This window comes from Drosophila nasuta, chromosome 2R (assembly GCF_023558535.2).
Source record: "Drosophila nasuta strain 15112-1781.00 chromosome 2R, ASM2355853v1, whole genome shotgun sequence".
NCBI classification, from domain to species: domain Eukaryota; kingdom Metazoa; phylum Arthropoda; class Insecta; order Diptera; family Drosophilidae; genus Drosophila; species Drosophila nasuta.
In genome coordinates this window covers 20,499,447-20,514,215 of record NC_083456.1, presented here as the reverse complement: position 1 = coordinate 20,514,215, position 14,769 = coordinate 20,499,447, and the positions used below count along the sequence as shown (strand labels likewise).

The window sequence follows — 14,769 nt, the reverse complement described above, 5'->3', positions numbered from 1 at the left end:
TTAGCCCAAAAGGCCGAAAGAGGTTTTAAGAATACAACTTAGAAATCGCAAGGTCAGAGCGAAAGTGTAAAGGTTAATTGTTTTCGTTAGTGGTCAATCGCGTGTTGCGTCATAAGATAATTTAATTCTAAGTAGATTCCAGAATAATATTTACATATGCATGTTGTAGTATTTTGAGAACCAGTTTAAACAGAGAGTTCTACGCGGGTCACGTGACGATGTGGCAACATCGACTGTACGAAAAGGATACACACTTTTTTTCATTTGAACTTCCCCACGAGTAAGAGTTAAATGGTTTAATGTGTTTTTGTGTTACAAAAATTATTATTTATTTGCTAATATTTATACAAAAATGAAAACTTTTGGATTACTTAAAACTATAGTTTTTTTGTTAAACCATTTAAATTGTCGCTTGGACGTTTAACAAAATAAAATGTAACTGTTTGGCAGCTGCTGTGGTGGCAAATTAATTGACCAGTTGGGGAGTTAGATCCTGCCACTTGCTGATATCAACTTGGGGAATATCGTTACAGCTCAGCAGAACGTTGCTATTTAAATTGAAAATATTTAGTAAATTGCAAATGAAATGAGTAGTGTGTAATTACTTACCGAGAATTGGGGAAGACGAAAACATTTGGCTGAAGTTCGTACAAACCCTGCACATTCAAGCAGAAGAGAGAAGCGGCGCTCACCTTTCGAATCTCAGCCAATTGGGCTAAAGAGAAGATGCGAAGTTATAAAATAAAGAGTTGAAATAATTATAATTTATACATACAGCGTGAGAAACCACTGAGATGATTCTCGTGCTCAAAGAAGAAGCGATCGCCACGTCGTGTGTTGAGGAACTGCTTGGCAATGATGCATTGCATGGTGGGGCCAAAAATCGACTCGGGCAGATGGAATTCCACAGTACCACCCACATTCAACTCCACATCATCAGGTGAGGCGTACAGCTTGCGCAACAAGGCAATTTTCTATATAAGACAAGCCAAATATTAACTTAGAACTGTCTCGCGGGTCAAACATAAAGATTGTCATACCTCGTTGGGAATTTCGCTGGACAACTCATCCCAATAGTTGGCGCGACGCAGTCCACAAAGTTCGCGAGCATCATTGTATGAAGGTAGACCAAAGTCGCGACCACGCTGAATATCGAAAGCCTTAAGATCTGAACCGAAATCCTCAAACTCCTTGCGATCAAAGAAATGCTTAATCTCTGGATCAATATTGGCGTCCGATTGTTTCTGCAACTGAGTAATCATGCCGCGCACAAGATCGGCTAGATTGTCATTTGAGGAAAGCAGACGCATATTTTCCGGACGATCAAAGAAATTGCTAAGCCTCAACGTTTGATTGGAGTAACGATTGGGAGCCACCATGCTGTAAGAAGCAATATGTTAAGCACTCTTAACTCTAGATTTATAAGAGGATTACTTACGAGAACCAGCCGGGAACCTGTGTGTGTGAGTAACGGAAAGCAGCCTGTGAGAACTCAGCATATGGTCCTGGATTCACGCTCTCATCGTAATCATTCACATAATCATTGCCATAATCCGTATACGGAAAAGTGAGACCATTATGGTGGGTGTAAGAACTGCCCAAAGCAGTCACCAGCCACTCGTAGTACGAGATCTTCTGGTACTGTGCAATGTTGATCTTGCGAGCCTCCTGATACAAACGCTCGTCGTTGTAGTGAGGATTGAGCAGCGCCAACTGCTCGGCCAGACGATTGTGTTCACGCAACAACACAGTCTGCATCACAATGATGGTGGGCTGGAAGCTATTACGCTGATCAGGCACCACATAACACTCTTGGTGATTGCCGCACTCGCCCTCCTCATTCTGGCTCACTGGCAGCCAATGCTGGCCATGGGCGGTGCTGGTGCGCAGCAGGCCACCCTTGAAGAGACGCACCTTTCGGTTCTGCTCAATGGAATTGCCGTAGAGCGATGACAGATCCAAATACGACGTGACCACACTCAATTTCTCCGGATATGGGCCGCTCTTGGGGCAAATGGCTTGTGCCTCGGAAACACTGCGTGCAAAGCTCTGGCAGGATTTGCCGGTATTGTGAGCGATTGGTCCGCCTGGAGCCAATTTGATGTTCATGCACTGAGGATTTTGTGGCTCAGCGCAGCAATCCTTGGGCGCACCCTTCGTTGTCATCTGACTGATGTCGTGTGCAACAAATTGACCCCATTGCATGGCAGCAACTGTGCGGAATTTGTCCATACGGGTCTCTTCGCCATACAATGACAACGAGAGCAGACGGGCGTTGGGCACTATTTTTCCGTACTCATTAAAGGTGGGACGCAAGAGACGTCGGTATTTGGAGACAGCAATGCCAAAGTCCGGATACAGTAGATTATTGCAAGCACCATCAATGGTGCGATAGTGCAAGTTCTGAGTGTTATTCAAACAGTTGGCCGGTGGAATGCCGCACTTGACTGGCTCCGTGTCGCGTTTCTCTTCGCCCAACCAGCCGCTGCTGCTACTGATGCCTTCCGGGTTGTTGCCCGAGTATTTAGGCAAAAAGTTCTTGATGAGAGCGTCCAGATTCTGATCACTTACAACGGATGCGCCGACGCCAGGTCGAACATCATAGGGATGGCTATGTCTCTTCTGTCTAACATTCGATTCCAGGTGCGCATGAGCATTGTCCAACTCGAAACTGGAGTGGCCATAAGGGCAACCGGATGGCAGGGATAACGAGGCATGCTTATCCGCAGACGTTGCACTGTTCGCCAGCAGAAAAAATCCAAGAAATGCAGTAGTAAATGCTCTCATAGTTCCACACACTGAGACTGAGATACGATTATGATGCTCACTCTGGTTGCACGCTGTGCATAAATACCATTTCTTGGGGTATGTTTGGAGTTTTTGCACGAACTGCGGGCGCTATCATTCGTGACTTCAGTCAATGAGACCTTCCGTATTGTGGGTCACGCATTTGTATTGCTAAATTCTTAGTAAGATTGCAAAGATTAAGAACGTATTATCAAAATGAAACACAAACGCGTGAATTAAACTATCATAAGCACTTTCACTTCGTGTCGTTGTCATTGCAACTTGCAACCGCATTCACGTGCTTGCATAGCACATCATCTAGAAATAAGCTAGCTTTTGTTTATACTCATTTACACACGTTTACTAAGCTTCGTAAGCTATTTTATTTATCGTTACCATTTCTGAGCTTAACCTAGTCCATTAAGGAATTTACAGAATTTATAGAGTAATTTATATGTATGTATATGGTTTGTTGAACTTTCCAACAAGAAATTTGATTAGTTTTTGATTTGTAACTTAAATACTTGAAAATACTTTCATTATTGTATACATAAGCATTCAGTTGCTGTTTAAATTTAGTTCACTTTTAAATGATAATAAAGTTAACTTTAATTAAGGAAACTATTAATAAACAAAAACAAAACTAAATAATATTTCTCTGGTTATTCAATTAACGCATTTCTCAAATTCATTTTATTGATATTCCTAAGCATTCAATATTCAGCGGAATTTCATTAGGATAGATTCAAATAATCTTTCAATGCCTTAGGCATAAGAGTAAGATAACTAACAATCCTCTTCCAATTGTAATAGAGTGCATAGTTATCTAAAATCATGTTATAATTCTCTGCATCATCAATGGATGGATCCAAATGCTTCTCCTGATTCTTCAGTGTATGCAAAATGATGACCAATAATTGGTTAAGCGGCTCTTTATTAATAACTGAGGAAGGAGATCTGCAGATAACAAATTTAAAATGAATTCCGAATAGTTTATTATTTTGAATTTGAACTTACAGATTCGCAAAATAGCTTTTAAGAATATTTTTCACCATTTTAAATATTAATGCAGCGAAGTCCTTTTTGAAGCAATCTGTATTATCGCCGTAATACGAGTAGTAAGAGCAATGCAATGCGATAATAACATCAGTAGCTTGTTTCAAAAACCCTACAAATTTGTAAAATAATAAAGTTAAAACTAAAATACCAAGCAATTAATAAATGACTAACCATTCTTTGTTAGAAATTCAACAAAACTGAGTATGCCAATTAAACGCAACTCATGATACTCTGAAAAGTGCATTGTAATATAGTTGTTGTATGTTCCATATAAGATAGCCAGATCCCGTTGAGTAACTATAAGACAGAGAATAAAATATTAAAAAAAAAAAATAATAATAATAAAATTTGTGGCTAACTCAGACATAAACGCTGGTGCAATTAAGTTCAACAACATTTCACAATTTCTTGGCCAGTTTATAATAAAACAACACTCCATATTTGTTGCTTTAATAATTAATTCTGGGTTATTAAAGCTGTTGGATTTTTGAGGTATTATTATTTAAATTGTTATTCTTTTTAGTATAGTCATTCGAATTCAGGTTTTTTAATTTACAAAATAAATACATACTGTTTGGATCTAATTCCTTAACTTCCATCTGCCTTAGAACGTGTGATATAAATATTTTCATCTGTTGCAATTGTTCATTATAATCGGCATGACACTGAATACATTTGCCTGGCAATTGCGTGATTATATTGTCCTGATCACAGAACGTACACAAAATGCCACTACGCATATTCTAGAAATAAATTAAATTAATAGCAAATAATGTTTATAATGGAATATATTACAACTGGTTCGATGTACGCTGGCAGAGAGCAAAGGTCACAGCTGCAAATGATTCCACTCTTCTGAAGAATATCGTGACGTTCCTTGCGATTTTGCTTCAATATCTCAACAGAATTAAAGCAAACAGTCAGCTCTGTACCAGATTTCAAATCCATGGCTGCTTTGGCCAAATATTTACCGTCACTTAGAGATCTAGAAACACGTCAATAAATTTTCAAAGTTGTGTATAAAGTATAGAAGAACTGGATAATACCTAAGTTCGACATTTGGAACACAAGAATGTTGCAAATGTCTTAGTTTTGGACAAAGCGACCATTTTTCTTGACGTGTAGCTCCACACAAAGAAAAGTAATCAAAGACAAACTTGTGGTAGTTATTGAATATGTCTGACAATAGACGACAACGCTTTGAGGAACTCAATGGCATTAAATGTTCCTCAATAAGCTCAGATGTGGTGGGTTTAACATGCATCAGATCCTCAAGTTTGTTTATCTCTATATTGTTAATGAGCGAACCAAAGAGTTTACATATAAACTTTGACATAGGGTTACAGTGTGGAGTGTTCGGCATTGGATCCTTAGCGACATGCTTAATTGAGTTCTGCGTCAACTCTTGAAGGTTCTGAAAGCAATCAACAAAGTCTGAATGCGCATTGATATCATAGTACTCAAAGACATTCGCATCCATGCGAGACAAATTCTCCGGTTTATATGCTGGATAAGCCGAGCTGTTAAATTTACGTGATATAAATTGCAGCTCATCTCGTTGTGAATTCAGCATAATGTGCACGCTTAAACGCATTAATATTGCTCCAATCAGTTTAATACTCTCGTCTTTGCACAATTCAAGTTGATCAAAAAATATCGCTTGAATTATGGTATCGTTGTGCACAAAAACGGCCAGACAAAAAGAGTTGGTTATCAACTGTCGCCACTTGTCGGTCGACAACAACTTGCAGTTCGGCTGTCTAGACAAGAATTCAACTACAATCGTTTTTTGATGTCTGTCAGACAGTGAACAGTGCTTTACTATAAAGTGCCAAGCGGTTGTTGCATCACGTATTGGTCTGCGAATAGTAAACATATCAATTATTTTTAAAAATTCTTTTAAAATTCTTGAAAAACGCACCCATTCTTACGCCTAAATTTGTTGAATGCTGGCGATAAAAATTGAGCAGCTTGCACAAAGCATCGAAATAGAATTGTCGTCTCCAACATTGGTATTAGACCAATTTTATAACCATAGCATTCATATATATGGGCCGCCCCATCCGATTTCATGCACGTCATTGAACAGTAGCTTCTATAGCGACAATCACGGCAAGTATAAAGATGTTCTTGATAAACCCCGCAAACTTCGCAATTCGTAAACGATGCAAGAAATTGAAAGAAATGCGGCTGCTCCACAATAACAACTTGACCCTTGGCTATATCATTGCATGCCAACGCTCCAGCATTATTTAGTTGTGTGGATCTAATAAATAGATTAGGTAGATTAGTAATTACAGCAAAATAAAATTAACTTACCTAAATTCGCAATCACTATTGATATAAGATTCTATTGATGGTTTCTTTTTGATTTGAAACTGTATGCGAGCATTGGTTGTAAATTCTCTGATTTCCGCTTTAAATTTACTCAAATCTCCCAAAATGGTTTGCACTCCTAAAAGGGAATCAATTTTATTTATATTATAGAAGATCATTGTATGTATGTTATGCCTTACTACTGCTTTCAGGCAACAGTTTTTTTGCCGTGAATTGATCTGTAAAATAAATGTATACAGTTATTTATAAAATATAGACAGACAAAGATATTAAATAAACCTAAAAGTTCTTCCGTTTGATCTAAATAAATGCGAGCCTCTCGCATTTCTCTCATGAAGTAATTACTCATATACATAAATGTTTCCACATCTACTAATTGCTGGGCCGTCATATGATTGGATTCAAAACTCTTTAGGTATAGAATATCTCTTTTTGCCATCTGAAACCAATACAAAGTATTTAATGTTGCACAACGAAATTAACTTCAAAATACTAACGGAAAATTTTTCATTACGAAAAAAGTAAGCAATGCGAAAGAAAAGTGCCTCCATAAATACAACACTGTTTGTTGGCGTCCGGTATATGATTTGGTTCAAAAAAGATATTTCTTGTTTTAATGACTTATTTTTATCCCGTTTCCTTATGAGTCGGTTTGTGTCATTTAATACGTTTTCAGAATACTCAACGATGGAATTGAAAAACTCATTTGCACTTCTCTTCAGAAAGTGCAGCAATAATTCTGTTTCACTGTAGGAGAAAGTCTCATTCTTAATATATATATTTATATGATTACTTAATACATACATTACATTACGTGGAGTCATTGCAGCACATATGGCTGCAAAGTCGTCGTCTAGCTGCTCCGGCAAGAAGCTTAAATGTATTCCATTCATCGTCGTGTATGTAAAACGCGCTCTTAACGTGTTACAAATTCAAGAATTTAGCGGGACAGATTGATTTAACAGTGTGACCGAAAGGCGCTTTGCAAATATTACCATGTTGAATGCATGAAACTAACGGCTTTCGATTACATATTGAGAATGTCTCCCATACGTAAAATAATTTCTTAAAACTCCAAATAATTAATACAAACTATGTTCATTGGAAATTATAATATGGTTGTATGTAAACTGTCTACAATAAATTGAACGCGCACCGGTCAAGTTTCCATTAGAGCTCTGGTCACACAATATTGCGAATTTACCAACACTGCAGATATTATTAACATAAAAAAAAGGAAAACACATATTCCGCACGGTGTTGAATTCCATCAATAATTAAACAACAAACAAAATGAAGAGAAAAACAAGCGAAATCTGGTATTTCTTTCGAGCCGTCGACGACACATTTGCGCTATGCAATATCTGCAAGGCGAAACTGTCGTACAAAACGACGACAACAAATCTAAGTAAACATATGAACCGAATGCATCCCAATGCAAATGTCTCAGTGGCGTCGCCACAAACTGCCAAATACAAAATTGAGCATCAAGTTGATCGTCATCGAGGTAAACCACGGAATCCAGCACAAGAAATCTTACTGCTCAACTTTATCAAGAAGCACCCAGGATTACTGAAAAATCCATCGTGGGAGAATCGCAATGCATTTGAGGCACTTTGGGATCAACTTGTGTCCGAATTAAACGAAAATGGACCACCACAAAAAAGATGTAGCGACGTGGAAGAAGGTAAGTCATTTATTGTTTAGTAATATTATACAGCATTAATATACAATGTGCTTTCAGGCTTTGAAAGACTGGAAACGATTCATAATCAAGAAAGTGGAGAAAAATGAAATGCACAATATCCCCCTTGGCAACGGGATTAAGTTCGGCTGAGGAAACGATTGCCAGCTTATGCCGTTTAAACGATGATGATGTCAATCAAATCATAATAAACCAATCGGACGATGACCTACAAGACACATCAAATGCAACCTTCGATATGGACGATGTGGAAGATGTTGTGCCCGAGGAAGAGGATCACAGTGCCCTACAAGATGCTTCAGGCTTTGCATATGAAGCGGACGATTGCAAAGAAGATCTGGACATTGATCCATTGTTTCTGCAAAGTGGCAAAAGATCCTCAACAGGCAAAGAGAGAGGCATTGAAAAGGAATTCGAAACGATAAGTAAAACAATCAGTTCGGTCAACGATACAACAAGTAACACGCAATTGGCGCTTAAAGAATTTTGTGCGCTTTATAAACAGAAATTGAGTGAGGATCGAAGGCACCATTTGGCCGTGGAACAGTTGATGGCCGAGAAGATTGAGTTGAAGAAGAAACTATTAGAAATTGAACAAAGAAAACTTTTGATGAAATGACGAGATATAGCAATTTTCTTTATTTAACTTAATTTTGTTAGCATGTAATTAGCAAAAACTAAGCTATTTGTATTATGGCGCCTTTTCGTGTCTAGCTGATTATTTAATATGTTATGTCTCCGAAATAAGTCAATTTAGTAAAGTTAAAAGTTAAATCAAATGTAAGCTTCTGAATTCTTAATATTTACTTCAGATTGTAATAAAAAAAACTACATGTAGATGGCTCCACTGTATCAATCAGCTGTTCCTTCTGTTGTGTTATTGCTATGCGTGGTAGAATTTTAACAGTTGTATCGATATGTGTGATAGCTTTTTTTTTACCCAAATAAATAAATAAGAAATATTATTGTTGTAATAATTATTTTTTGTAATATCCTTTTTTTTAATATATTAAAAACAAAAGAGGCAAGACAAATTCTTATTTGAAAAGTATCACGTTGTTGTGCACTAGCAAAATGCAATGAAACGAGCATTTTGGTGGATGTAGTATTTTTTCTCAAAATCAAACAGTATGTTTTGGAACTTTATCGTCCAATAAGAAATATTGTTTATAATTTTATTGTATAAAACTTCACGTTTTTTTAATTGGCAACGTCGAGGATTATTTTATTTTGGTTTCACAATAATTTTTAAAATGAAAAGGTTCGTTATTGACAACAATAATCGAATTTGTCGTAAATCAAGCAAACTATCGATTAATATCGATTTGAAATCGAGTCGGTTCCAGCTCTACTGTGGATGATGTGGAGGCCAATTGACTTCTTCTTCTCAACCATTCATGGTGACTGACAAGTCATGATAATTTTTTATAAAACAAATAGTTTTTCGCAATGGACGATTCATTTTTCGGATTCGATACAACAACAGGCATACCGGTAAGCAATTAAACCCATTATCCGTGACCCAAACTGCATAAACAAACGACAGCAAGAAAAACAAATGCGTACTCGCAACAATGGAAAAAAAAGAAAGCATTTTACCTAAAAGTTTTTGCCACCATGCTTTTTGCACCGCACCAAAAATTGAATGTTGTTGTGTTGTTGCTGCGATTGATTTGACTAATTCCAAACTGTGTGACATTTTCTAGGATGACGATGGGCAAATCGCAGAGCCGCCGGAAGAAGAGTATGACGCCCTGAACGATGAAACATTCGGCTCGGCGATAAACGGCGACTGGGAGGAAGCCCACGAAACGCTAGTGCGTCTCGGCGGCAATGGCGAAAAAGTACTACGCAAAGCTGGCGATTATACCGACAATGGCGGATTCTTTCACGACCATCACCAGCAACACCACCACCAACAACAACAGCAGCAACAACTTCATCATCACCATCAACACCTTCAGTCGTTGCATCAACGTGGCATCGATGATTCGGACTTGGAGTTGAATTTGTCGTCGATGAAATTGGACGATGTGGACTTGAGTTCGTTTGGCGATGCCAGCAGCGATGCCAGCAATCGCATCAATTTGGATTCAGCTGTTTGGGCTTCACAGCCGCCGCCCCCATCGATGCCAATGCTAAATAATCAGCAGCTTTTTCGAGATAACTTTCGCAGCGCATTCAAACCGCAGCCACCAAGTGGTACCGCCATCGTTGGTCCACCCCTAAGACCATTACAGGAGTCGAATGCCAATTTTGGTTTGCCGCCAATGCCACCGGCAGCGTCGGCCAAGATCTCGACGCTCGAGGACATTGAACGCAATTTAATAATTCAGCAGGCAATACCCAAACAGCAGCAACAACAACTACAGCAGGGACAATCTCTGCATCAACAGGATTTTAATTTGGCTAATCGGCAGCATTCTGTAACAACACCAATACCCCAACAACAACACCAGCAGCAGCTGCTGCAAAAGCAGCAACCGCAACAGCATAAAGGTAAGATTGGGGTTATCTGATGCCTAAGTTAGTTAATCATAGCAGGAGAGCAAAGTCCATTTATGGACACTATAATTTAATGCTTGCATTCCAATCAATAAATTAACTAGGAATCAGTTGACAATTAGCTGGAATATTGCCTAGAAGATACTTGAGTGGCAACAATAAGCAAACAATTGCAAGCTTTTTTCATTAGAAATTGTTTGTTTTTATTAATAACAAGCCAGCTTGATTCGCAGCTATGCTCTATGCGTTGAATTTTGAAATTGTGGTTCGTATCTTCGTTAAGCACTGGTTGCATCTTAACTTAATTTAACGAGAATTTGATACACTGAATGCTTTGTTAACAGACTAATTTGATTTTATAATTTTAAACTGATTTGGAATTTTAAGAAATGCTTCTAATTTACTATAAAACTATGATAGGGTTCAGTGTCCTAGCTTTTACCGGTTAGATTGCAGGTGTATAGTTTAGGTGTATAGTTATAGTATCGAATTATATTTGTAGACAACAATGTTAAATCAAGTTACAATTGCAGCTCCGCCTGGATTTATGGGTACACCGCAAACACCGCCCCCCAGGCCTAATCTACCATTTCATGGGCCACATCCGATGGCCGGAGCTGGCGGGCCCTTACCAGGATTGATGCCAACACCGCAGCCACAGCCACCCCAGCAGCAGCAGCAAGCACAACAACAACATCAACAGCAATTAAACGGATTGAGTGGGAATCGTGTGCCGCCTGGTTTCATCTATCCAACCGGCATGGGACCCAATTTGCCGCCGCAACATCCTTTGATGCAGCAGCACGGCGGCTTGCTGCCCAATTTTCCTCGACCACTGCCAAATCCACATTTGCCCACGGCGCTGAACAACTTTGCCATGCATCCAAGCTTTAATGCGATGCGCGTTGGCATGCATCCGGCGGCGTTTATGCAACCAGTGCCGCCGCCACGCCTGCCGCCACACAACCTGCTCAATCCGCAACCCAATTCCATGTACAACATGTTCAATATGCGTCTGGTGCAGGAAATACAACAGAATCATCCGTTGCTTCAAAACGCAGCTGTGGTGCGTCAACAACAACAACAGCAGCAGCAACAAGGTCGCATTGCTGGCGATCGCCAGAAGCAACAGCAGCAACAACAACTACAGCAGTCGCAACAACAACAACAACAGCTTAATCGTCACGGCGGCAATTTGCCGCACGAAGAGTTCGACGAGTATGCGAATTTGATGAGCACACGTGACAAGCACTGGCTGATTGGTATCCAGCTGTCGCAGCTGAACACGGATACGCCGTACATCGATGACTACTACTATACGGTGCACAAGGAGCGTAAGAATGGTCAGGTGCGTCACAGTCAGGCGCACAAGGACAACCAGTTGAATCATCCCTTGACGCAGCCGCGTGGCCATGCTCAGCTCATTCTGGTGCAGTTGGGCAACAAGAATGGCACACGCAACGGAGGGCAGCAGCATCGCGAGCGTCGCAATTCGGAGAACACGAACAACAGCAACAATACTGGCAGCGGTTCCACAAATAGTGGCAACAACACCAACCAATTGCCCGGATACATTTTCTCGCCGTTGAAATTTGAGAACTCGCTGGGCAAACTGCAGTATGGTAGCGTAACTGCGCCGCGCAAAATTATCGATGCCGATATCATGGGCAGTGATGCGAGTCCAGCTGATAATGTCACATCGACCTCGGCGAGCGGAGCACAAGCAGCTGATAAGAGCAATGAGGGGGCAAATGAAGTGGTGGTGCTTGCACCGAGCAATATGCGTAAATCACGACACATTCTGCTGCATATCGAGACGCTATATCGTTATCTGCTCAAACTGGAGGATCTGGAGAGTCCAGAGGTGATGTCAACCATCCTCTTGAAGAAGAAAAAGGAGAGCGAACGCATTGCCGCCGTCGAGCAGTTGGAGATGGCCAACAAAACGCCGGAAGAACGTGCAGCTGAGGCAAATAATCCGCAAACTATGAATCCAGCGCTCAAGAACAAATTCAACTATGAGATTGAGTCGCGTCCAGCATTGGTGGCCAAGCTGAAGTCGGGACTCACATTCAACAAGGTCGTCTCCATGATGAGTGTGCGCAAGGGCAAGGTATAAACTTGAAATTATTTCCTTATTTTATCGCTAATCTCATATGTGTGCCCTTTCACTTTAGATACTTTTACGCCGGATTATGCCCTTCATTGCGGATCAGAACGTGCGCTGGATCGTTTGGAGTGGCGTCTTTAGTTCCCTGCAGACTGTCGTTAAAAAGGATCGTGACGATGTGGAGGGCGTGCTGTACGCTCTTTATCCAGAATTCAAGAAGCACATTCACGAGGCAAACTTTGAGACAATTATTAACATTTCAGCGGCATTCTCGCTGACGGACAAAAAGATGACGGGCATCTTCTGCAGTCGTGTAAGTAACACGCAATAGAATTGTACTTTGATAAACTTTAAGACTCATTTTATTTTGTACTCTTGCAGTTTGGTATTCTATCGCTTGTCGGTTTGATATTGCGTTCAGAAGCAATTTACATGTCGAACAATGATGCGACGCTAAGCGAGGATAACCGCGAGAAATGGCGTGAGTTTTTAGCACAGGTCGCCTCCTGCCTTAATCGCACCATACAGAATCAAACCATCTCGGCGGCAATTGAGTCAGATGCTATACAGCCGATGATGAATCATTTTGCCCGTTTCAAAGACCTCAAACTGGATGCACTTTTGGCTTTGATCACACAGGCCAAACATCAAATCAATTAAAACTAAACTAAACGGAGGCGTCACTATTATTCATCAGTTCAATTATGTTTTGTAATTGGAACGCCACATAGCCCATTGTGTATTTGATTTACTGACGATTGTCATTGTCATGTTGGGGCTCCATCAGCGCAGTAAATATTATGTATGTTCTGTATATTTACGTACATCTGTGTTGTAGTTGTGTTTAAACATATATTTACATATTACATATTTAACACGCGCACAATTTGTAAAAGATATCCATGCATACAGACAACACACACACACATATACATACATATACAATATATATAAACTTACGCGAAACAAATATATAAAGTACTCATAAGCAGATTAAAACATAAACAGATGCAGGAAACCTTTCATTTTAACCATAGTAATGTGCACTTGCGAAAAATGTTAACTCCTTTTTTTAATTATATCAATTTGTTATGGCATTGGAATATTTGCTCATTGTATATATGCCATAATGTATTTGATAAGGCAGTCTATATATATATATATATATATTGTCAAACAACAAAATAACTAACTTCTAGAATTGTGCTGTTTTCACTTGATTTTAATATGTTCTATTGCTTCATCAGCCTTTTAAACCGGGCGTTATTAAGTATGCTTGTCAGTCAATAAACAATTAATTAGAATTGATCGCAAATCTCTATTATATATTTTGCGTCAATAATATAGGAACTTACCTATAATATAATTTCGATAGTTTGTAAATAGATCTGGCCTATGTAATTGCTAGGGCTATGTGGGATTATTGTTTTATAAAAATCTATGTAAAAGCCGATAAAAACAATGAATAATGTTAACATGTAAGCAAAAACCCGTAAGCAAGACATTTGATAAATATGAACATCTGCATTGACGTCTATAATACAAAGAAAATATTCAAAATTGTGATACATTTTGTGTATTTTAAACAAAAACCGAATAGTAACAAAAAAAAGTGCACATGAAATGGCAACAAAAAAAAGAAAAAATAAGACCTATAAACTCATTTCGGTTTTAAATAGATTAAAAACAAAAAAAAAACTAAAAGCAACGGATAAATATTTGTTTTCAATATCCGTGGTCTTTGTAATTGGGAATTTTTTTTAAGAATCGATATCTGTTTTGTATCTATTTAATCGTGAATATTCTTAATTTGTCTGTTGTTTTTTTAATCGTGTTAAGCTTCACATTTATTTTATGCTATATTCGCAACCTCACAACCAACATAGATAACATATATTTTGCAAACAAAAAAATGAAAAACAAAACAAAAAAAACATGAAAAGTCAAGTTTTATACACAATCAAATAATAGTTAAAATAGGGATAGTCTTTTAAGCGAAGAGATTGCATATACTACAACAAAACAATTATGGTATATGTTGTGTATATGTACTTATATTTATAGCACTTCAATTTTTTTCTATAATGCAACATTTTTGTTTAGTGTTTATAGAAGCAAAAAACAAACCAAGCAAAACTTGGCAGCATAATAATAATAATAATAATAATAAAAAGCAACCATTTCACAGGCGACACATAATAAAATCTTATTTCTATCAAACCTAAATGACTTTTCTTTTTTATTTTGATTTTTGTTCAGAGATGAA

General features: G+C 38.6%; 4 protein-coding genes across 4 annotated transcripts; 2 read left to right on the top strand and 2 right to left on the bottom strand.

Moving 5' to 3' along the window:
* Window positions 1–321: 321 nt before the first annotated feature.
* On the bottom strand, window positions 322–2,828 carry LOC132785799 (peroxidase). The gene is made up of 5 exons (XM_060792076.1): window positions 1,439–2,828; window positions 1,041–1,380; window positions 776–974; window positions 610–715; window positions 322–548 (listed from the first exon to the last, which is right to left on the bottom strand). Exons 1-5 carry the CDS (start codon window positions 2,785–2,787, stop codon window positions 467–469), a joined length of 2,076 nt encoding a protein of 691 aa, XP_060648059.1. The 5' UTR covers window positions 2,788–2,828; the 3' UTR covers window positions 322–466.
* Window positions 2,829–3,374: 546 nt separating this feature from the next.
* LOC132785798 (uncharacterized) lies at window positions 3,375–7,286 on the bottom strand. The gene is made up of 12 exons (XM_060792075.1): window positions 6,988–7,286; window positions 6,681–6,930; window positions 6,463–6,622; window positions 6,363–6,401; window positions 6,166–6,301; window positions 5,768–6,112; window positions 4,893–5,705; window positions 4,642–4,831; window positions 4,418–4,589; window positions 4,018–4,143; window positions 3,805–3,955; window positions 3,375–3,744 (listed from the first exon to the last, which is right to left on the bottom strand). The coding sequence occupies exons 1-12, from the start codon at window positions 7,074–7,076 to the stop codon at window positions 3,522–3,524; spliced, it is 2,694 nt and encodes an 897-aa protein (XP_060648058.1). The 5' UTR covers window positions 7,077–7,286; the 3' UTR covers window positions 3,375–3,521.
* A 95-nt stretch (window positions 7,287–7,381) lies between these two features.
* On the top strand, window positions 7,382–8,725 carry LOC132785801 (uncharacterized). The gene is given in 4 exon segments (XM_060792077.1): window positions 7,382–7,842; window positions 7,844–7,870; window positions 7,928–7,999; window positions 8,001–8,725. Coding segments are annotated over 4 exon segments (972 nt in total). The 5' UTR covers window positions 7,382–7,476; the 3' UTR covers window positions 8,508–8,725.
* A 510-nt stretch (window positions 8,726–9,235) lies between these two features.
* On the top strand, window positions 9,236–14,720 carry LOC132785005 (protein PAT1 homolog 1). Its single transcript, XM_060790956.1, has 5 exons — window positions 9,236–9,382; window positions 9,595–10,387; window positions 10,927–12,506; window positions 12,571–12,816; window positions 12,885–14,720. Exons 1-5 carry the CDS (start codon window positions 9,338–9,340, stop codon window positions 13,161–13,163), a joined length of 2,943 nt encoding a protein of 980 aa, XP_060646939.1. The 5' UTR covers window positions 9,236–9,337; the 3' UTR covers window positions 13,164–14,720.
* The last annotated feature ends 49 nt before the right edge of the window (window positions 14,721–14,769 follow it).